Raw genomic sequence first — 21,981 nt, 5'->3', positions numbered from 1 at the left:
TGCATTTGTTGCATGATTAATAAAAAATCGATTATTAATCGATTATTATTAATAAAAAATCACGTATTAAAATCGATTTTACCATACAACAATCGATTTTTAATCGATTATTTCCATAATCGATTATTTCCATAATCGATTATTTTTTCACATCCCTAATTCCGTATTCACGAATCACCGTTCACGGCGATCATAGATAAACGACATGTCATGTCATTAATGAAAAATGGCGTTTGTGTTATGTTGAGAAATTACAATAAACAGAAATTTTGTTTTTGTGTTTTAGTGATCTTTCTTTTGTGACTTAAAAGTTTAAGCTACACTTTTTCATACCAACGGTAAAGTAAAAGTGGACTGATGAGTTTATTGACTGATGTCTGCCGTGGCACCCACTATCCCCGGTTAGTAATATTTTACATTCTATGGTTTATGCCTCTAATAATTATTGCATAAAATATCTAATTTGTGTGTTGATTCATAAAAACGACGTAGACTACACATTATTTCCTCATAAGATTAAAAGAAATTAACTTACCAATCGACCTATTTTCTATTGACGTTGCTCTTGCGTTGCTCCGCGTGACGCGTTGTTAGCAAAATCATGCTTTTATTAACATTTTTTTGTAATTATTTCTAAATGCACAATCAGTAGTTTTTTATGCTTTAGTTGATATTTATAATACTATTTCATCCTTATGCAATTTCACTGAGACTTGATTTAATTTTCATAATTGCTGCAATTCAAAAAAATCTAAATAAACCACTTAATTTTTTCTCCTAATAATTATAAAATTAATTAATAATAATATGTATTAAAATTACACCACATTTTATGTAGGTTTGATTCAAGATAGAACCATGAGTACTGATCCAATTTTAATGAACCAGGCGTCAATGGATAGTAGCCCGGATACTTTAGGAATTACATTTTATTGTATTCAAAATTTTATTTAAATTGTTACATCTCTTTGTTTTATTTTTCGGTTGGGCTGGCGGAAACAGGGCACTATAGGAAAAATACTTTGAAAACTTTGACAAAAAAATTCAACCCCTTAAGACCATCCCTTTTTTATTAAACCTATCGCTTAGATAAACTTTTCTCAAAAATCAACCCCTGTCAAAATACAAGCCGAAATATGACCCTCGTTAGTATTGGCGCAAAAGAACTCTGTATAATTAAAGGCTGAATAGAATTTTGACATCCCAAATTTTAATTCAAGAGGTTAAACTAACTCTTAAGGACTCCCACCCAAAACTGCGAATTTGCATGGGCAGTTCCATGTAAAAGTCTACCATAAACTAAGAAAATAAATACCTGATTTTGGTATTAAATATACTTAATTATAGTCACAACATTATGATACTATTAAGAATTTGTAGAAGCAACAATTTCTAAGCATTACTTTTCTAGCAAAGCTGCCATTTATGAGATGATGTTGTGAGCTCGGCTGAGTGTGGTTTTGTGTGATGAAGTTCTGACTTAGTTTTCACGTTATCTATTTTAAATTCTTGTCATATTTTGTTACACACTGATTGTTCACACAATTAAATACCGATATAGCTTTGAGATTCAGGAAAATTCATTTTTAAAAAGATATAATAGGCTTGTAAGATCACAGTGTCGAGTTGTAGTGTCGGTCACATAAAAAACATTACTTTTGTCTTTAACTACAGTAAAATTACTTTTACATCAATAAAATTAGAAACTTTCGTAAGTGACCCCGTTACTCAAATGATACGGGCATTAAAAATTTGTCATCTTTTTTATAACACCTAAACTCTAAAAAATATTTTTGTAGTGTCAGTCACATTATAGAGTTGATCACGCCTGTAGAATACACATCTAATATTTTGTGTGAACTTTGTAGGTTGGTTGATGTGGGTACATTCTTGTTTTTCTTATTGACATAATAAGATGAACTAAGTGGGTACATAAATATTTTCAGTGTATTTTGCTACCTAGCTCAATAAAGCTGTTCTTTCGTAATTTAGTGTTTTAATGCTTATTCTGGACATAATAGTGGCGACGAAGTGTAAAATTTGTGAAAATGGATCGAAAATGCGTAAAATTTAGTGAATACAATACACAAACAGACAATTGGGACAACTATATCGATAGACTAAAGTTTTGTTTTGAAGCAAATGGAATCATAGTGGACAATGTAAAACGTGCCAATTTTATTACGGTGTGCGGTCCGCAAGTGTACGAAACATTACTGGCGTTAATTACTCCGCGAAAAGCAACCGATGTGTCATTCAATGAAATCATAGACATTCTAACCAAACATTATAGTCCGAAACCAAATGAGATATCTATGTCGTACAAGTTTTATAAACGCGATCAAAATCGTGGCGAATCCGCTGCCGAGTACATAGCTCAACTTCGACGGATAAGTGCTAACTGCAATTTCAGCGACTTAGAACGAATGTTGCGGGACAGACTCGTGTGTGGCATGAAAGACGAGAAATTGCAGTACGAGTTGCTGAAAAAAGACAATCTTACTTACCAGGACGTAGTCGACGCCATGTTATCATCTGAAAGTGCCGTAAAAGACATGCGTATGATACATGTAGTGGAGAGCACCAGCTACAGTGGCGCGCAGGCGTCGTCAGGAGCAACCGCGCTGGCTGCTGCACCCGTTGGGTCGCCGTTGCCGCCGCCGGAACCTATGGATTTGGATGTCAACGCGCTGCGCCCCCGCCCTGCTCCACGAACGTCGGCGCCACCTACTGCAGCACTGCGGCCTGCTCCTCGAAATTATTTTCGACTGTGCTATCGCTGTGGAGACAGGCACGGTGGCGAATGCCGTTTCATCAATACGACGTGTCGGTTCTGCAAGAAAGTCGGACACCTGAAAAAATCTGTATGACCAAGAAAAATGCAAACAAAATGAACTTTACGGAGGAGGAGGAATCTGCAAATTTGAATGGCATCTATGCGGTACAAAGTACAAGTCGAGTGCCGCCTTTCATCATTCGGGTGGTGCTTGCGGGCGCGCCAGTGGAGCTGCAGGTGGACACGGGCGCATGCCACACGCTGATCAACGAGCGCACGTGGCGCGCGGTGCTGCCCCGCCTGCCGCCGCCGCATCGCCTCCAACCTGCGCCACTGGCACTGCGCACGTGGACCGACACACCTGTTCATCTGCTCGGGCGGACAGTGGTACCTGTTCGATACATGGACGCCGAACACAAGCTCCCATTGCTAGTGGCCAAGGGTACCGGACCCAACCTACTAGGGAGAGACTGGCTCGGTCATCTTGGCATAAGTATGAACATAAATTTTCTTTCTAATGGAGATTCTACTGCGCTGGAAAGTATTATCACTAAACATAGTGAAGTGTTCAAGGACGGTCTCGGTACCTACCGGGGGGACCCTGTCACCATACATTTGAAACCAGGTGCTGTACCAAAATTTTTGAAAGCTCGCCCGGTTCCATACGCTATTAAGGAACGAGTAGAGAATGAAATTGACAGGCTGGTATCTGAAGGCGTCCTACGACCAGTGGCATACTCAGAGTGGGCAACACCGATTGTACCAGTTATTAAAAAATCTGGTGAAGTCAGACTTTGCGGGGACTACCGTAGTACCGTCAATGAAGCCACTGAATCAGATACCTATCCTATGCCTACAGCGAATGAGGTGTTCGCTGAGATAGGTGGCGGGAAATTCTATACAACACTTGATCTAGATCGGGCATACACTCAAGTTACTGTCACCGACGAGACAGCAAAACTTTTGACATTGAATACTTGCAAAGGACTGTATTCCGTACACAGGCTAGCATTTGGCGTAAAGGCCTGCCCGGGCATTTTCCAAAGAATGATGACAGCTCTACTGGCAGGCATCAAAGGAGTAGCAGTTTTGATAGACGATATTATTGTCTCTGGTAGCACCATACAAGAAATGCTGAAACGCCTGGACAAGGTACTAGTACGCATCGAAACAGCGGGACTACGTCTTAATAAGAAGAAATGTAAGTTTGCAAAAGAAAAAGTTGAATTCTTGGGGTTTGTCATTGATGGTGATGGCATCCACCCGTCACCGAGCAAGGTCGAATCCATACAAAACACCCCAGAGCCCAAAAATGTTCAGGAATTACAAGCATTTCTCGGCCTGTATAATTTTTACGAGAGGTTTATCACTCACAAAGCTACAATTCTTGAGCCCTTACATCGGCTTTTGGATAAATCACAGGCATGGCAGTGGATGGAACGGGAACAAATTGCGTTTGACACAGCTAAACAAGCTCTTACATTTGATATGACACTCGTGCACTATGATTTAAACAAACCTCTCTTATTGACATGTGACAGCTCGGAGTATGGTGTTGGAGCGGTTCTCTCTCATATTACTGATGGTGGAAAAGAAAGCCCTGTTGCTATGAGCTCACGAACATTAAGCTCAACAGAGAGACGATATTCACAACTTGACAAAGAAGCTACAGCTATTTTATTTGGCATACAAAAATTTCACAACTATTTGGCTGGCAGGTCATTCACTGTGGTCACCGATCATAAACCCCTTCTTGGTATATTTCACCCCAAAAAACCGATGCCGACTATATTATCACCCCGTTTGACCAGAATAGCAATCGCTTTAACTGCACACAACTATAATATAGTATACAAGCCTGGAGCACAGATAGGTAGCGCTGACAGTTTGAGTAGGTGGCCACAGCCTGTGCCAGAAAAGCCTGAAGAGGAAATGAGCGAAATATTATTAATGGCTGAAAAACCAGAAGACTTCCCATTTGACGCTCAGCATATTGCGACAGAGACACAAAAAGATAAAACACTGTCTCAAATAATTCATTATGTCCTACGAGGGTGGCCTACAAGAGTAAGGGAGCCAGAGCTACATACCTACTGGCTACATCGCTCTGAATTATCATTACAAGATGGCTGTCTTTTGCTAGGTAATCGCGTAGTGGTACCGCCACCTTTGCGTGAAGCTACGTTACGAGCATTGCATAAGATGCATAGTGGAATTGTGCAGACCAAAGCACTAGCAAGAAGTTACGTTTGGTGGCCATATTTAAATGAAAATATAGAGGCACTAGTGAGTCAATGCAACAAATGTCTGGAACATCGGCATATGCCACCTAGAACACAGCACGAATGGATAACACCTACTAGACCTTGGTCCAGGATTCACATAGACTTCGCTGGCCCTTTTCAGAACAAAAATTTTTTGATCATCGTGGACGCGTACTCAAGATGGCCTGAAGTATTTATCGTTAACAATATGACCTCGGCGACGGTCATCCGACACCTACGAACAGTCTTCGCGACACATGGTCTGTGTGAGATATTGGTGTCTGACAATGGTACAGCTTTTGTGTCTGAAGAAATGAGGCAGTTTTTAGACTCCAACAAAATAAGACACATTACCACAGCACCATATCACCCTGCTACCAACGGATTGGCTGAAAGGATGGTCCAGACTGTAAAAGATAAAATACGTAAAATGGATTACCTAACATGGGATGTGAAGATACCCAATATGCTACTAGGTCTCAGAGCAACACCTTGTGCTGGAACACAAAAGAGTCCTGCAGAGCTCTTGATGAATCGGAGGATACGTACCTTACTGGATACCCTACATCCAGACCATATACAACGAAGAAGAACCGATAAACAAATACATGTCAATTGTCAGAGACGGAACAGAGAGACTAATGTTGGTTGTAAAATAAGATACCGAAACTATGCCTCTGGTCCAAACTGGTTACCTGGAGTTATAGTGGAGAAAACGGGTCCATCCAGTTATAAAGTGCAGACAGAAGGTGGGCTTATCATCGACAGGCATATTGATCAAATTATAAAAATCACATCACATGATAAGGACTCATCTCATGATACGGATGGAGGGAGAGATTCTAATATCTCGAGAAACGATGAGTCGCCAGATATTATAGAAATTCCTAGTGAAGAATCTTGGGCTGAGATGTTAGGAATACCAAAAAATTAAATTGTTATTTTGATTTATATTTATTGAATGCTGCTTACATTGTATAGTTTAGAAAATTACTTTTTTGGGTTCAATATTATTGATGATGTGAAATGTTCAATTATTATTATTAGTTTGTTTTTTATGCTATACTTATGTACATACTTAAGGGGGAGGTATGTAGAATACACATCTAATATTTTGTGTGAACTTTGTAGGTTGGTTGATGTGGGTACATTCTTGTTTTTCTTATTGACATAATAAGATGAACTAAGTGGGTACATAAATATTTTCAGTGTATTTTGCTACCTAGCTCAATAAAGCTGTTCTTTCGTAATTTAGTGTTTTAATGCTTATTCTGGACATAATAACGCCCAAAAGTAGCGTTTTGTTTGTTAATTTTGGTGATAGATGGCGAAAATAGCTATAGAAAGCAGAGAGAGAGAGAAGCAGATCGCTAAATTATTATTTTAAGAACCTGCCAGACCACCTCAATGTCAAATATAATCCAAAATTTTGCGATGTCTGGAAATAGAAAGCAATTGTCACAAAAACTTGACAGTAGAATATGAGATTCTTACAGATATCGCAAGAAAAAGAAAATAAGATTGATCTTTAAACTTTATTGAACTTAAGGTACACCTGCAGAACTGGAAACCTTCTAAAGTAATAGCGACCAAAACTCCATAGTGTCTGGTCGTTCTTACCTCTGTAATAGGGCTCATATAAAGGAAAATTTTTAGCTTAAAAAAATGACGAAAGTCTGCCTATCACTGGCTCTTGGGTTATTATGTTAATAGTTTTTTAGAAGATTTCGTGTTGAGTTATTTTTTGACAAATTATTAGTGATTTCGTTTTTGTGATGTTTAAGTTCAAAAAAAGCATTTTAATGAATTAACTAATTACTGATTTGCTTTTATATAATTTTAGAGTTCATATTGTATGTGCTGAGATACTTAATTTTAAGGTGTCATGTAAAACTACTGACTTTTACCTGCACAAATTGAGTGTAGTGTAGGTCACGTTTTGGGCTGTAGTGTCGGTCACAATTTCTTTTGCTAATAAATGTTTCTTTAAATAACTTACAGGTTATAGGTAACCATTTTATAATAGTTTGTTTTATGCACTTTCAATAAAAATACAAAGTACAGTTATTTAGCACACAGAGAGGAAGATTATTGGTGTTTACAAACACTCTCAGAAACAACTTCCTTTTGCATGTAGTGTCGGTCACGTTTATGTTTGACTAAATAGATGCTATTTGAAAACAACAGTGTACACTGTACACCATTTTTTCTGCATAAGTTAACTTGTTTAATCTGCTACAAAGCCATCTTAAAATTGATATTAACAACATGATAGTAACCATAATATATGACAAAATAAAACGCAAGTCGTATCAAATGTAGAGTCAGTCACATATGGAATTGCCCGCATTGTATTGCAAATCAGATATTTGACAAAACTCATAAAAATATCAAGAGAATGGTTTGAACTATTAACCCTTAACCACCTACCACATATAATTGTCACACTACCACCTGCCATACATATGTGAGACCCCGGTTACAAAACATATGATAACTATAAATAAAAAGGGGGAGCCTAATATTAATTTTAAAAATTGTATTTAGGCAGTAAGGCACTATTAAACTCTTTATTTTAAAAATAAAAACATGAATTTCAACAATATTTTTCAAATAATACAGCATATTTGGTACAATCTCGTGTATTTGGCTTACCCACTAACTAACACTTTCAGAAAATAATTTCTAAAAAAAAAATATTAAATTGATAAGAAATTATTCTTACGTTTTTTATATAATTAAATTAACAAGGAACTTTAAAAAATACTAACACTCGTTATAGATACTAATTCTACAAAATTGCAGGCTCCAAACTTAGAGCTTTTTAAGGCCGTGAAAACAGATCTTGTCTAAGCATTTGAGGCAAATAGAAAATGTGCATTCTAAATACATGTGTTGTGTTTTATGTTTTGTTTTAATATTCGTAAGTGGAACAGTTTTTACGAACTGCCAATCACTCTTCATCAGTGCTGCAGCATGGGATATTTGCTGGAGGATCAAGTTTATCTGAAGGATTCTTCATATCACGTTACAGTTTCAGATTGCTTTCACAACGTGCCCTAAGCGATCTCGTAAACTGTTCAGCCAGTTTCTTCATAAACATGTAACTGCTTTTAACCTTTTGTCTATGTAGCTGCACATATAGGTTCACTAGAGCGCAATTTCAGGCAGCAATTTCAGAAGTTTAACGAAAGATAAGAATGAGTCATAAAAAAGCAAATGTTAAATTAGTTTTCTCATTTGTTACTGTATTGTGTACATAAAATATAAACTGTATTTAAGATTTTTATTATAATATGATACTCATAACTCATATTTATTAATACACATTCATGATCCAGGAACTTTGAAAACTTTTTGTTCTGTTGGCGGAATTTGAACCAGCTACTAGCTAGCTGGTTCAAATTCCGGTAGCTGGTTCAAATTCCGCCAACAGAACAAAAAGTTTTCAAAGTTCCTGGATCATTTTACTACGCTCATCCACTCAGCCACTATGTATATATAAAAAAAATAAGATATAATAAATAGATAAATAAAAATCACAATCTCAGAAAAATTTGGGAATTTTTAGTTTATGGTAATTGGCAACACTGAACATCAAGCGGTACTCCGATCCGAATTTTCAGGTTTATATTATTTTTCTGTGCTTATAACGATTTATATAATACTTACTGATGGTATGTGATGCCAGTATCTTTATTGTTTCTTGTAGTGTTAAGTCTTACTACGCAAACTGGCATTTTGCTACGGACGTAACTTAAAATTTCGAAAATTATCGAAACATCTACCTCACCCGAAGCTTGCGGCGCGACTGGCGCGGTTACGCCCGATGTGGCGTATTATTTGTTGCCGCATTTTTCATGTACTCCGACGGTATCTAGTCGTAGCGCACGCGCGAGACCAATCATTCATCTAAGTCGATACAACACTCCGGCGCAAAAATATTAACAAAAATAATATCAGCGGGGTCTGTGAGACGTATGGGAGGTGGTAAAGGGTTAACATAGTAATTTTAATTTATATTATGTAGATGTGTTATCATCAGTCACCTTAAGGTGTTTCAGCATTTTTAGTATTTACAGTAATAGGCTACTTGACCTATATTCAATTTCATTGAAAAAATGCATATTTCTAGTAGGACTTGGCCTAGGAAACCGTATTTCACCCTTATCATCAAATAAAAGCTTATGATTGATAAATAAAGTCGATTTGAAAATATGATTTTATGAAAATAGGATTTGTACTGACGAAAACGCTTTTTCGGTACTACCGAATTGGATGTAACTTCATTATACTCGTAATTTAATATCTTTTATGTATCGCGCTCGTTATATGTAAGTTTATTTGTACATCAAGAATAAGAATAAGCCTAGAAAGATTTGTAAAATATATTTTCTTGTATAATTAAAATAAAACATCCGTTTTATATATTATCTCCATTTATTGTAGACGGGAAATGAAATGGCCAAAACTTTTCTCCAAAAGTTTTCAACGTTACAAATTATTTCTAATTTCCTATTTAATTTTTTTATAATTTTTGGGCACTTTTAGACTCGTACATTTAGCACAAAAAAAAATTCAATAAAGAGAGTCTAAAATACAAAACGTATGACGTCACACTATAGCGGAACATTTTTATGGGTTTCTACTGTGTAAAATATTAAAATGTTAGTTTTTTTTGTGAAAATGAATGATTAAGAAGCGATTAGTATGAAGAAAAAAATTAGGTCAAGTAGCCTATTGGTAAATCTTAAATTTTGCATCCTTTCGTCTTGGTAACATGTGCATATTATATATATCGACTTTAGCCTATAAATTTACTTGTAGGGGCTGACCCAGCAAAGGACATACAAAAGCGTCGAGCTGGTAGTATTGGGTGAGTCCAACATGCTTTACACTTTATGAATTTAATTGTGGCAGTATAATATAATAAATTTAGGCTAATTCATTATTATTTAAAAAAATACTTATTGCACAAAGAAAGCTTGATTTTCCTAAAACACTTTTTTATTATGTTGTATAACAAGATAAATGATAATGTGTAAATGTGTTGTCTAACTGTGTCTAAAATGTTTAAATATTTAATTTTATAGAAACCTGTTTAAAATAAATTGATATAAAATATATAGTGAAGTGCATTGTTTTTCTATTCTATTAGGTCAGATGAAGACGACGCAAGTGGTGGGAAATACACAAGGATGGAGGAGGATAATATTCAAGATAAGGAAAGATTTGCAAGGTAAATAAATTTGAATTAATAATAATATTTTTTTTAATGAAATAAGGGGGCAAACGAGCAAACGGGTCACCTGATGGAAAGCAACTTCCATCGCCCATGGACACTCGCAGCATCAGAAGAGCTGCAGGTGCGTTGCCGGCCTTTGAAGAGGGAATCGGGTAATAGGGGAGGGTAGGAATGGGACGGGAAGGGAATAGGGGAGAGTAGGGAAGGAAAAAGGGGAGGGTAGGGAAGGGGATTGGGCCTCCGGTAAACTCACTCACTCGGCGAAACACAACGCAAGCGCTGTTTCACGTCGGTTTTCTGTGAGAAAGTGGTATTTCTCCGGTCGAGCCGGCCCATTCGTGCCGAAGCAAGGCTCTCCCACGTATAAAATATAAACAAACTTTATGTACTAAAATCTAGATGATCCTCAATGTCCTATAAGATCCTAGATGATACTTATTAGAGGTAATAAAGCTTTGTTAAAAATCTTGACGACCTCTGTGGCTCAATTGGTTGAGTGTGTGGCAGCCAAGGCTTAGAACCGGTACCAAAAATACCGGTACTGTATCGGTCCTTATAGGTTCTCTTCATTTTGATACCTGTGTACAGGTTCTAGATGGGAGCCGGTACTTCACCTTTAAAGTACCGGTACCTAATTTAGGTACTGATCGGTACGGAACGAGTCGTTGGAACGAGTGACACTTATTTACACGATATAATATATATGACAATACGCGTTCATGTTGTCCGAGTTTGTGATAGACGTATGAAGTTATTTTCGTCATCTTTTTTACTAAATCTGATTTCTCACTCTGACTTTGAAGTATTTGATTAGTACCGGTATAGTACCGGTACTGATACCGGTATAGTACCGGTACTGGTACCGGTATAGTTCTGGTACTCATTTAAAAATTGTACCGGTACTGGTGGTACAGGTATCGATATCGCTTAAGATCATTGGTATCGGTTCCCATAAATAGGTACCGGTATTTCGAGCCTTGGTGGCAGCTCAAGTTTTCAATGCTCCCGGGTTTGGATATGTATTAAAATATATGTGTATGATATAATAAAAATCTTAAATATATGATATATCTTAAATATTTAATACATCTAAACCCTACTTCATTGCAAATTCGTCATACATCAAAACAATTGGCCTAGTTGAAATGAATATGTCGGGATATCAACCATATTATATTGGTAGACACAATGATTTTATTCACCATACAGTTTGATGGCCCCTCTTCAAGATGGGCCAGCGCTGGGCGATCGAATGGCGCATGCGATGGCTATGCAATGGTCGCAACGCCTCTACATGATGGCCGTGTTCAGTTGTGATCTAAACGTCGTTCAAGATGGACGTGTAATAGTAGGGGAGGTAGTGCTATCGTTTGCTAAGTCATTTCATACCGACCAAATTTTTGTCCAGCGGTAGCTTAATATTTATCAATCAATATAATCAGCGTCAGTCGCCGCACCCGTGGTGGGATGTTAACTGAGAGTATTTCAAAGTTGTAAAAATAATAATTGCGAAAAGTGATTTTATACCGAATGAAATTTTTATGGATGATTATTGAGGTCATGCTTAACCAAAAATGCACCGTCAGCCGTATCGCAGACGGGGGATTTAACGTCAGACGCGTTACTGAACTATGTTAAAAAAATTAAAATATAAAGTCATTTCATACCGTACAAAATTTATACAGGTGAATGTTGATACCTTTTTAATAATAAAGACCACCGTCAGTCGTTAATATGCGGGTGGAAAGTCAGCCAGCGATATAAGCTATAACCAATATAGCCCTACTTCGCGCTCAATGTATCCTAGGGCGTCGCGTAGACGACATTTCCACCTGCAAATATTCAGCTGACGGCGATTTTCGTTTGAATTACCATAAAATTGTCTCACATAGCAATTTTAAGTAATTAATTCGATAGTCAATATTTGTGAAGAAGAATTATATACATTTTACTTTAAAAGCGCCATCTGTTGTTATATATTAAAACTAAAATAGCACCTACCAAACCTAAACGTGTATAATCTAGATATGACCTTTATTGGGTGCGAATTGGGATCTTTTTAATGTCAATTCAATACGATTTCCAACAACTTTGAGATACTCGCAATTTTTATTCCACCCATACTGCAGTAGCTGACGATCAAAACTCTTATGTATTAATAGAATAGTATTATTGTTACGATTTTCGCTCGGTATGAAATGACTTTTTAAAATGAGCGCGACCTCCCCTACTATAAGCATTAGCCATTGCGGCAATGCAAAACGTGCATTTTTAATAATTTATGACTTCACCAGATGACCCGGTGAACTTCGTATCACCTCCCTCCTAATATGAACCTTCTCTTGAATTCTACGAATAATTATTTCGAGACTAAAATTAAAATAATGGTTTATGGTAGTGATGATGATGACAATGATGAATGTAATAATAGCATAATATGCTTTCCGTTCTTAAAACAACGCCAAAACTCCCAAAATTGTATCTTTAAAGAGTCAGGAGTTATGTACATATATAATGTAAGCTTTTACATATAATAATTATTGTAAAGTTTCATTAAAATCCGTTCAATAGTTTTGAGTATAAGAGTAACAAAAGTAACAAACATCCAAACAAACTTTCGGCTTTATCATATTATTATAGTTTCATTCATTATGAGACCACGTACTCGTAATTTTGAATGAAATTCGTAAATTGTAATACGAATTACAACGTCCTCACTCGACTGCGGTCATGCACCGACTGTCGTATCGCCAACGTGTAGAGGGGCACCCCCATCGCTGGGCCATCATCCTTTGATGTGCGGCCGAAAAACCGACACCGCCGCCATTCCATGGCCAGCGCTGGCGCCATCGGCCATCCTACGCCACTACGTCCTCCACACGCTGGGCCATCGTGATGGCCCACTACGCTGGCCCATCGTAAAGAGCCGCAATCATATCTAAATTAATCTCAGTAGTATCATCATCTCAGTCACTTCACAACTTAGAAACACCCTCATCTCATGCAAATCAACAAAATAATAATGCTCAATTTCTGTCCTCCTATTAATTGTCATTTCCAACGAAAAACGAAGATTGTCGCTCTCTTTAATAAATAATTCTTAGATAAATGATTGGTCTCGCGCGCGCGTTTGACTAGATACCGCGCTGTATAGAAAACACAGATTCCCGAATGCGGTACCTCAATATTGTAGTGTGTGTAAAACAATGCACAAATATTGTTGTGTGCGTAGATAATCGGGTTGCCAGATACGTGACTGGTGCCCAATCAATGGGGAAAAATTAGTTGCTGTGGTTTTGTAATTTATTATTATTGTATAGTAAGTGCTGATTTTTCAATCACCAGATAAACTTTACCATTGGAATAAAGTCAATTCGAAAAGAATGCGATAAAATAACAACGTTGTTTAGGTCAACGAAATATAATGGGTACAATATTGATGAGAAAACAATACAAAAACAATGGTAGGAAGTTTAACGAAAGTTAAGAATGAGTCATAAAAAAGCAAATGTTAAATTTGTTTTCTCATTTGTTACTGTATTGTGTACTTACATAAAATATAAACTGTATTTAAGATTTTTATTATAATATGATACTCATAATTCATATTTATTAATACACATTCATGATCCAGGAACTTTGAAAACTTTTTGTTCCGTTTACGGGATTCGAACTAGCTAGAGATTTTAATGCGCTCATCCACTCATCCACTATGTATATATATAAAAATAAGATATAATAAATAAATAAATAAAAATTACAATCTCAGAAAAATTTGGGAATTTTTTGTTTATGGTAATTGGCAACACTGAACATTAAGTGGTACTCCGATCCAAATTTTCAGGTTTATATTATTTTTCTGTGTTTATGACGATTTATATAATATTTACTGATGGTATGTGATGCCAGTACCTTTCTTGTTTCTTGTAGTGTTATTATTGCATAGTCTCATTAGGCAAATTGGCATTTTGCTACGGACGTAACTTAAAATTTCGAAAATTATCGACGCATCTACCTCACCCGAAGCTTGCGGCGCGACTGGCGCGGTTACGCCCGATGAGGCGTATTATTTGTTGCCGCATTTTTCAAGTACTCGACGGTATCTAGTCGTAGCGCGAGCGCAAGACCAATCATTCATCTAAGAAATAATTGTTTATTATTAGCAGGTAGGAGTCTTTCAATACAATGTACCATCACAATAGACATAACTACCAGCAGTTCGACTGCAAAGAAACGGATAGGGTACCATCGAGGAAGTTGATTCCTATGCAATTGACAGACCAACGTTATTTGGTCGAATATGTCACTTCAATGTTAATTGTGATCTGTCAGCTGGGTTTGAAGTAACGCAACCAAACAACTCAGGTCCCCAATTTGCATAGGAATCAACTTCTCTGATAGTACATTGCACATAGTAGTATTAAATATTGAAACATCTTCGTAGCACAAACAGACTACAGGAACTAGTCGTAAGGTGTTAAATAATTTTACCTCTAACTAGGCCTTGACTTACTCTATGTATGTTGGTGTGCATCAGTATTAAAACACGTAATCAACCAAACAGCTTAATACTACAATGAACTTTCTAATAGGTAGCCGTGAAGGTTATCGAATATTCGTCTTTGAATGTTCATTCAGCTATTCGATTAGTTTTTATTGGTTTTTAACAATGACGAAATATTTCCCACAGTTTTTCGCCCAAAAGACAGGGTCGTAACTCGTACATCTAAATCTTTATCGTCGAGCTACGCTTAAGAAAAGTAGCGATAAAATTATAATGTTAAATTGATTTTATACAATATTGAATACGTGACTTATCACGTCTTAGATCTAAAATTACGTTTTTATTAACATAAAAATTAGGATACTTACTTGATATCAGAATAATACTCCCGTTTTTTTAGGGTTCCGTACCTCAAAAGGAAAAAACGGAACCCTTATAGGATCACTTTGTTGTCCGTCTGTCCGTCTGTCAAGACCCTTTTTCTCAGGAACGCGTGGAGGCATGAAGCTGAAATTTATATCAATTACTCAGGTCTACTGTCCCTTGAAGCTGTGAAAAAATCAAACTTCTAAGCCAACGCAATCAAAAGATACAGCCGTTTATGCCGCAAATTTTCGACACTTGCAAGGGAATCAAAACCTACAGGGTGCTTCCCGTGAACTCAGAATCTTGAAATTTGGTACGAAGCAACGTCTTATAGCATAGATAAAGGAAAAATTACGAAAACCATAAATTTTTAGTTACATCACATAATATATTTTTTTTTAATAATTTTAAACTTACTACCCATTTCCTCATAAACGCGTAGAGGTATTAAATTGAAATTCATACTAAATACTCAGGTCTATAATACCTTTAAGCTGTCGGAACCCTCGGTGCGCGAGTCCGACTCGCACTTGGCCGGTTTTTTAATTTATAAATTAACATGTATCTTCGTCGGTAGTAGAGAATTTCCGTGAGTGGAGAGAGTCGAGTACGAGTCAAAGGTCTATACTTTTTTACTTATACTTTGACTCGTACTCGGCAGAGTGCAGGTTCATTCTAAAGTGATGGTGGTGGAGTTTTAATAGATTTCAAGTATATTACAATGATTATAGTCTTTTGAAAGGTGAAGGACCGGGAAGCACCGCGAGGAACCACATTAATATGGGTGGTTCCAGAGGTATTGACCAGTTAATTAATGTTCCAGGCTCTAACGTCCGTTCGCCTCATAGTGAGAAATTCGGGAATTCTCTTATCGCTACTTGATTCTTTTTACTCGAGCAAGAGCTCAAAAATATTGTTATTATAGTCTCACGTATAATGTGAAAACGATATACCAAAACTTTTAATTTTCGTACAACAGAAGGAGAATGTATGTCAATTTGACTGTTTGTTTACGCTTAAACAGCTTAAACGAATTCTCTTCGATTTCGACTCGAAGGATAAGTATACGAATTACACATGTATAATTTTTTCAGGATTAAAACTATTCTCTGTACTTTCCTGGACCCGACAATCCTGGTATAAAGTTTTCCATGTGGACAATTTCATTATAAACATTGCTTGGTCTCTTTTCAGCCGGGAGAACCATTGTGAGATCGAGAGGCGTAGAAGAAACAAGATGACGGCGTATATCACGGAACTATCTGACATGGTTCCAACATGCTCCGCACTGGCGCGGAAGCCGGACAAACTCACCATACTGCGTATGGCAGTAGCACACATGAAAGCTTTGAGAGGTCGGTATCTATTGCGAAAGAAAAGAAAAACTAACAGCTTTTAGGTACAAATTGACAGGTTGCCTTTGCCTGATAACAATTTGACTAAACTTAAGGATAGGCGCGAGCAGCTGAAGTGACAGCAGGCAGCTACTGTGCCTGTGTACTCGCACGAGAGCAGCTCGACTCGCCTCCCTGAGTCACACCGTGCACGCTGCTGACATCGCAATAGATTGGTAATGCCCATGTGACATCGCCTAGTCGAGTTGTATCTGTGGTGGGGAAGGGCGAGTGGCGAGTAAAAAAAATGTTGTAGTAACTCGCACCCGAGCAACTGACCCACTCGCACATCAAAATAACTCGTATGATGCGATCACACGGTGTAAGTAGCTGCACCTCAGTAACTGACTAGTAAGCGGCAAGCGATTATCGTAAACGCCAATGCAACAAAATGTATGGGATTTGACATTAGTATTCGCTAGCGAAGCGATGACTTATGTCAAATCGCATACATTTTGTTAGCGTTTTTGATAATAGCTTGCCACTTGTCTATTAGGGCAGGCCAGCTCGCAGGTCTCTCTTGGCCTCGGCGGGGCAAAAAGCCCCAACAGAGAAGAGCCTGCGCAGCAGCAGGCGCTCGCCGGCGGAGTCGTGGTGTAGGCTCACGCGATCCCGCGGCCCGCCCAAGGCGCATAGTGGAGTACCGCCGAGTTTTTAGTGGGTAGGGGCTGCGTCCACCACCATCTTCGGACGCAACAGAGACCCACATACTTGCGGATAAGACCCCATCCCCCGCAAGATGCTTAAAAGCATTTTCTCGGTGCAAAAAAAAAAAGGCCAGCTCGCAGGTCAGCTCGCACTGTGTAACCCAGGAAACTAGTGTAACATGACGTATAGTTTACATCAATACATTAATATTTATTTGAATAACTTTTTTTAAACATAATTTCAACATGACTGATGATTATAGATTTGAACGAAATGAACGATCCATGAATTGTTTCATGAATCGTTAGTAATAATTCTTTTAAATTAATATTATGTAAGTAAATGTAAGTTAACCACACACGACTTTGCTAACTTCATCATTTTTAAACAATACTATATAGTATGTTAAGATGCCGATGTAAGCATTATGACTCGGGTAAAACTTATATTTACAGTTTATTACTAAAGAATTCAGAGCAAATAAGCAACCGATGCTAATCCGAAAATCGCAATGATTAATGAGGCTAAAATATTGATTCGTCATTTTAATTGTTGGTTTCAATGTTAGCAAAAAACGGGCACCACCAAACATTATTGTTAATCACAAACTATTATCGATGCTTTCGATAATAGTTTGTGATTAAAAATCGCAACTACAACCCGTTAAAAATAGTTTAACAACAGCAGCTATTCAAAATGGTTTTGTTAAGAAGTAATGATTGAACATGAATTGCACACATTAAAAATGCACACTGTATACTGTATAGATAAGATGTAGCTTGTGTTATGAGTATTATTTTTGTAATTGTGAGCAATACAGTGTTTTATTATTATAATGACACTAACATGGAAGTTAAGAATGACTTATGTTACATCTCTACCTTGTTTTAACTTGTCTAATTACATTGGTATGCTAAATTAGATTAAAACTACATACAATACAGTGTATAGGCTTATGTTACAGCAAACGATTATTGTTTTAGGTACAGGGAATACCTCTACAGATGGAACATACAAGCCATCCTTTTTGACTGATCAGGAGTTAAAACATTTAATTCTTGAGGCGGCTGATGGTTTTTTGTTTGTTGTGAGTTGTGACACTGGCCGTATAATATATGTCAGCGATAGTATAGCACCAGTACTAAACTACTCACAGGTACGTTATTTTTTTTTTTCAAATTCAAGAGTTTTTTTAAACTGTGGCAATGTGCTCAAAACATTTATTTCTTCTTAGGGAGAGTGGTATTCTTCGTGTTTTTACGATCAAGTGCATCCCGATGATGTCGAGAAAGTCAGAGAACAGTTGAGTACACAGGAGCCACAGAACACAGGCAGGATTTTAGATCTGAAAACTGGAACTGTTAAAAAGGAAGGTCATCAATGTAAGTTTGTATTAATTTATTTACTGAAAACCGAAATGTATTCCTACATTCAGAACCTATATACGTCTGACATCTATTTATTACTACACTTGGAACCCACACATGACATTTACACGAAAGACCCTGTAGATACACCTATATTAAGTTTTACATCCTAGATGCGTTATCTACTCCTGCACATCTGCACCATTAGAAAATAAAGGGTTTGTAGAATGATTTCTTTAATGTTTTTATGTTTGCAGCGTCCATGCGTCAGGTAATGGGTTCGCGGCGCGGGTTCATCTGCCGCATGCGAGTGGGCGGAACGGGCGGCGGCGAGGGGGCGGGGCTTGGCCGTCTGCGCGCCCGCAACTCGCTCGGGCCCTCGCACGACGGACACAACTACGCCGTAGTGCATTGCACCGGTTACATAAAGAATTGGCCACCCACAGGTTTGTATATGTCCATCGAATAATTTAAAATACATACATTTTAAGTATTTTTTATTACAGAGCTAAAGCCTACCTCTGTCGATTTAGAATGTTTAAAAAAAAGTGATTGTTGATGTTTAAAACAGAAAGTTCTTTATAAAGAGGATATTTCATCTAAAACATGATTTTATGTTTTGTGGGAAATCAGATCTGTTTCCAGGTATGCAGATGGATAGACCCGTAGAAGACGAACTGCACGCTTCACATTGTTGCCTCGTCGCTATTGGAAGATTGCAGGTAATTTTTGAATTTTAATGAAAAAAAAAATTTTTTTGCGACATATCGAATCGGAGCCCGTAGTACTCGGTAAAGGTTTATACTCTATACCTATAGTATAACGTTTAAATCGTAATCGATCCATATAGATAGTAACACAGTATGATGTCGCCAATTGCTAGGAATTATATTTTACGTGGCATGGGTACCTCTCTGTGACATTTAGCTTGCAGTGAGCAAACAGAGACAAAATATTATTCGTAGAATGGGTCGTAAGAATGCTTTTAGTCAAAATGCTCTTTAATTTTTTTCTCTATGTTTTCATATATCTGTCAATGAAACTACCACTTTTTATCTTTTTATATATATTGAGAATTTGTATCCTATCTTTGTGCCTTCTAAGAATAAAAAATATAATATCTCATTAGTGATCATTACTCATACTATATTATGTCAGGTGACGTCGACGCCGAGCGCGGCGGAGGCGGGGCTGTGCGGGGGCGGGGTGGAGTTCGTGTCGCGTCACTTGGCGGATGGGCGGTTCACGTTCGCGGACCAGCGCGCCGCGCAGGTGGTGGGCCACGCTCCCCCCGACTTGCTCGGCAAGCTCGCCTACGAGTTCTACCACCCGGAGGACCAGCAGCACATGAGGGACAACTTCGACCAAGGTATGTGCTATGAATATTATAAAATGAGAGTAAACTAGATGTTCCCTAAGATTTTTATTACGCCTTTTTACTTATACATATTATGTTTATACGTTAGAAAAAAAGTGTAATAAGACTGCCTCACATTAAGTCGCGAGCCGCGCGGCTGCCGCACTACTCGCGACTTAATGTGAAGGCAGCCTAAGGCTGACACTAATAATTTATTTCATGTTCCACGAAAACGATATACACGTTATACATAATAGAAGTTGTTTACAGAAAGACGTAAGAGTAAAATTATATTGAAATATAAAGAAAATACATTATACATAATATACCAATACGTCAGATCCAATCTTCGCTAATTGTACTTGAAAAATTCATTTCAGTTCTAAAACTGAAGGGACAAATAATCTCCCTGATGTATCGGTTCCGGACCAAGAGTCGCGAGTGGGTGTGGTTGAGAACGTCGGCCTTCGCCTTCCTCAATCCTTACAACGACGACGTAGAATACATCGTGTGCACTAATACTTTAGCAAAGTAAGTATAGTGTTTCTTCTGTGAAACTCGTTTTACAATCTAACTGTATAAATGTATACTTCATATTTACTAATTTAGACTTTTTTTCACGTAAGTTAGTATTTTATATATTGTTAAATGTTGTATGTTGGTATTATACATTTTTGTATGACTCGTGCAGCCGGTCCCTGGGCAGCGCGGGCGGCGAGGCAGTGTCGGACGAGAACTACGACTACCACCTGCGGCAGCGCGACGTGTACCAGGCGCAGCCCGCGCCCATACACCAGCAGCACCATCCTGCACCTGGTACTAATATTACTTCATTGTTTATAATTTATATTATGTGTTATAATGAAAACACATAATATAAACAATACACATCTAATATATAATATTCTCGTGTCACGGGGTGCGTGGTTGAACTCCTCGGAAACAGCTCGACTGATTTTCGTGAATTCTTGAAAGGAAATGAAATGAAAGGCTTCTTACAGACGAACAGCACGTGTCGGCGGCAGCCGTCGACAGTTTATGACGCTTGCAGAGGCCTACCACGACCTTTTCTAAAACTATAATGTTTCCAGCATAGAATTAGAACGTTAGAAAAGGCATTCCATACAATCGTCATCGCGAAAATGTGTCACCCTCGAAATGAGTGAGCTCACTCATCTGGGAGCAGTGTGCCTTAGGCAGCGGTAACAGCCGGACGTGTTTAATTCATTAATTGCCGCGTTGTTTTTCGCTACATTTCGCTCCAGAATGCCGTCATGTGCCTTCCGACAGTGCAGTAACAAAACGAAGAATATAAATAAAGCCAAAGGTGTAATATTTCATACGTAATTACTAAGATTTTATTAATATTTAAATTATTGTCTTCCATTTTAAGAGAAAAATCAAGGCGAAGCGTAAAATGGGCGAAAGAGAAAGTAGTATATGATATTACTGTAAGACATAAAAGGACGACAATATTTTGTCGATTCGAGTAAAGCGTAAAGTGAGCGAAAGAGAAAGCAGTATATGCTATTACTGTAAGACAAAAAAGGACGACAATATTTTCTCGCTGCACATTTTGCATGCAAAAACATTACTACGGTTTTGACGGCATACGTCGTATCTAAGTATTTTGATATCGTTGGTTTCCAGAACACTTTGTTGTAAGATTATAATAACATTACCGTACTCACTTTTCAAATCTAATAATTTTACTAGAAAACAGTAAAAATGCAAAACATTGTTAAATCCGCTGTTAAATATCAACTTTTTTAAGATCGCTAGTTTGATTGAGTAATATTGCTAATCTGTCAAACGGTGTCGCTTAGTAGAGGTGGTGGTAGGCCCCCAGTTCTGACGTACCTCATAAAGGTAAGCGTTCACAGGTCGGTACCGTACGCAACGGACGTCTCGCATCAAACGGATAATTTTTTCACAGTACTTTCACTGTATCGGCAGCGTACGGATTACCGACTAGCCTAGCAGTGGCGAAGAGTCCATATAACCCGATTCCCGTCGGCTTCCCTTTTGGAAAATCGAATCTATGGGCCAAATACATTTTT

At 37.6% G+C, this 21,981-nt stretch overlaps 1 protein-coding gene across 3 annotated transcripts in view; it reads left to right on the top strand.

Moving 5' to 3' along the window:
* The first annotated feature begins 212 nt into the window (after positions 1 to 212).
* LOC121730169 (aryl hydrocarbon receptor nuclear translocator homolog) overlaps positions 213 to 21,981 on the top strand; it is a 30,162-nt gene continuing 8,393 nt past the window's right edge. Inside the window, exons 1-11 of one of the 3 annotated variants that reach the window (XM_042119083.1) lie at positions 213 to 401; positions 9,868 to 9,916; positions 10,199 to 10,279; positions 16,350 to 16,510; positions 18,181 to 18,353; positions 18,432 to 18,579; positions 18,822 to 19,010; positions 19,210 to 19,286; positions 19,723 to 19,933; positions 20,302 to 20,452; positions 20,613 to 20,737. In XM_042119083.1, coding sequence (XP_041975017.1) covers positions 374 to 401; positions 9,868 to 9,916; positions 10,199 to 10,279; positions 16,350 to 16,510; positions 18,181 to 18,353; positions 18,432 to 18,579; positions 18,822 to 19,010; positions 19,210 to 19,286; positions 19,723 to 19,933; positions 20,302 to 20,452; positions 20,613 to 20,737 — 1,393 coding nt within the window. In that variant the 5' untranslated portion in view covers positions 213 to 373. Of the gene's footprint in view, positions 402 to 9,867; positions 9,917 to 10,198; positions 10,280 to 16,349; positions 16,511 to 18,180; positions 18,354 to 18,431; positions 18,580 to 18,821; positions 19,011 to 19,197; positions 19,287 to 19,722; positions 19,934 to 20,301; positions 20,453 to 20,612; positions 20,738 to 21,981 lie in introns of all 3 variants that reach the window. The other 2 variants (XM_042119082.1, XM_042119084.1) reach the window with 2 other exon arrangements.

This window comes from Aricia agestis, chromosome 9 (assembly GCF_905147365.1).
Source record: "Aricia agestis chromosome 9, ilAriAges1.1, whole genome shotgun sequence".
Lineage (NCBI taxonomy): Eukaryota > Metazoa > Arthropoda > Insecta > Lepidoptera > Lycaenidae > Aricia > Aricia agestis.
The sequence above is the reverse complement of the archived record's forward strand: the minus strand, read 5'-3'. Positions and strand labels throughout refer to the sequence as shown.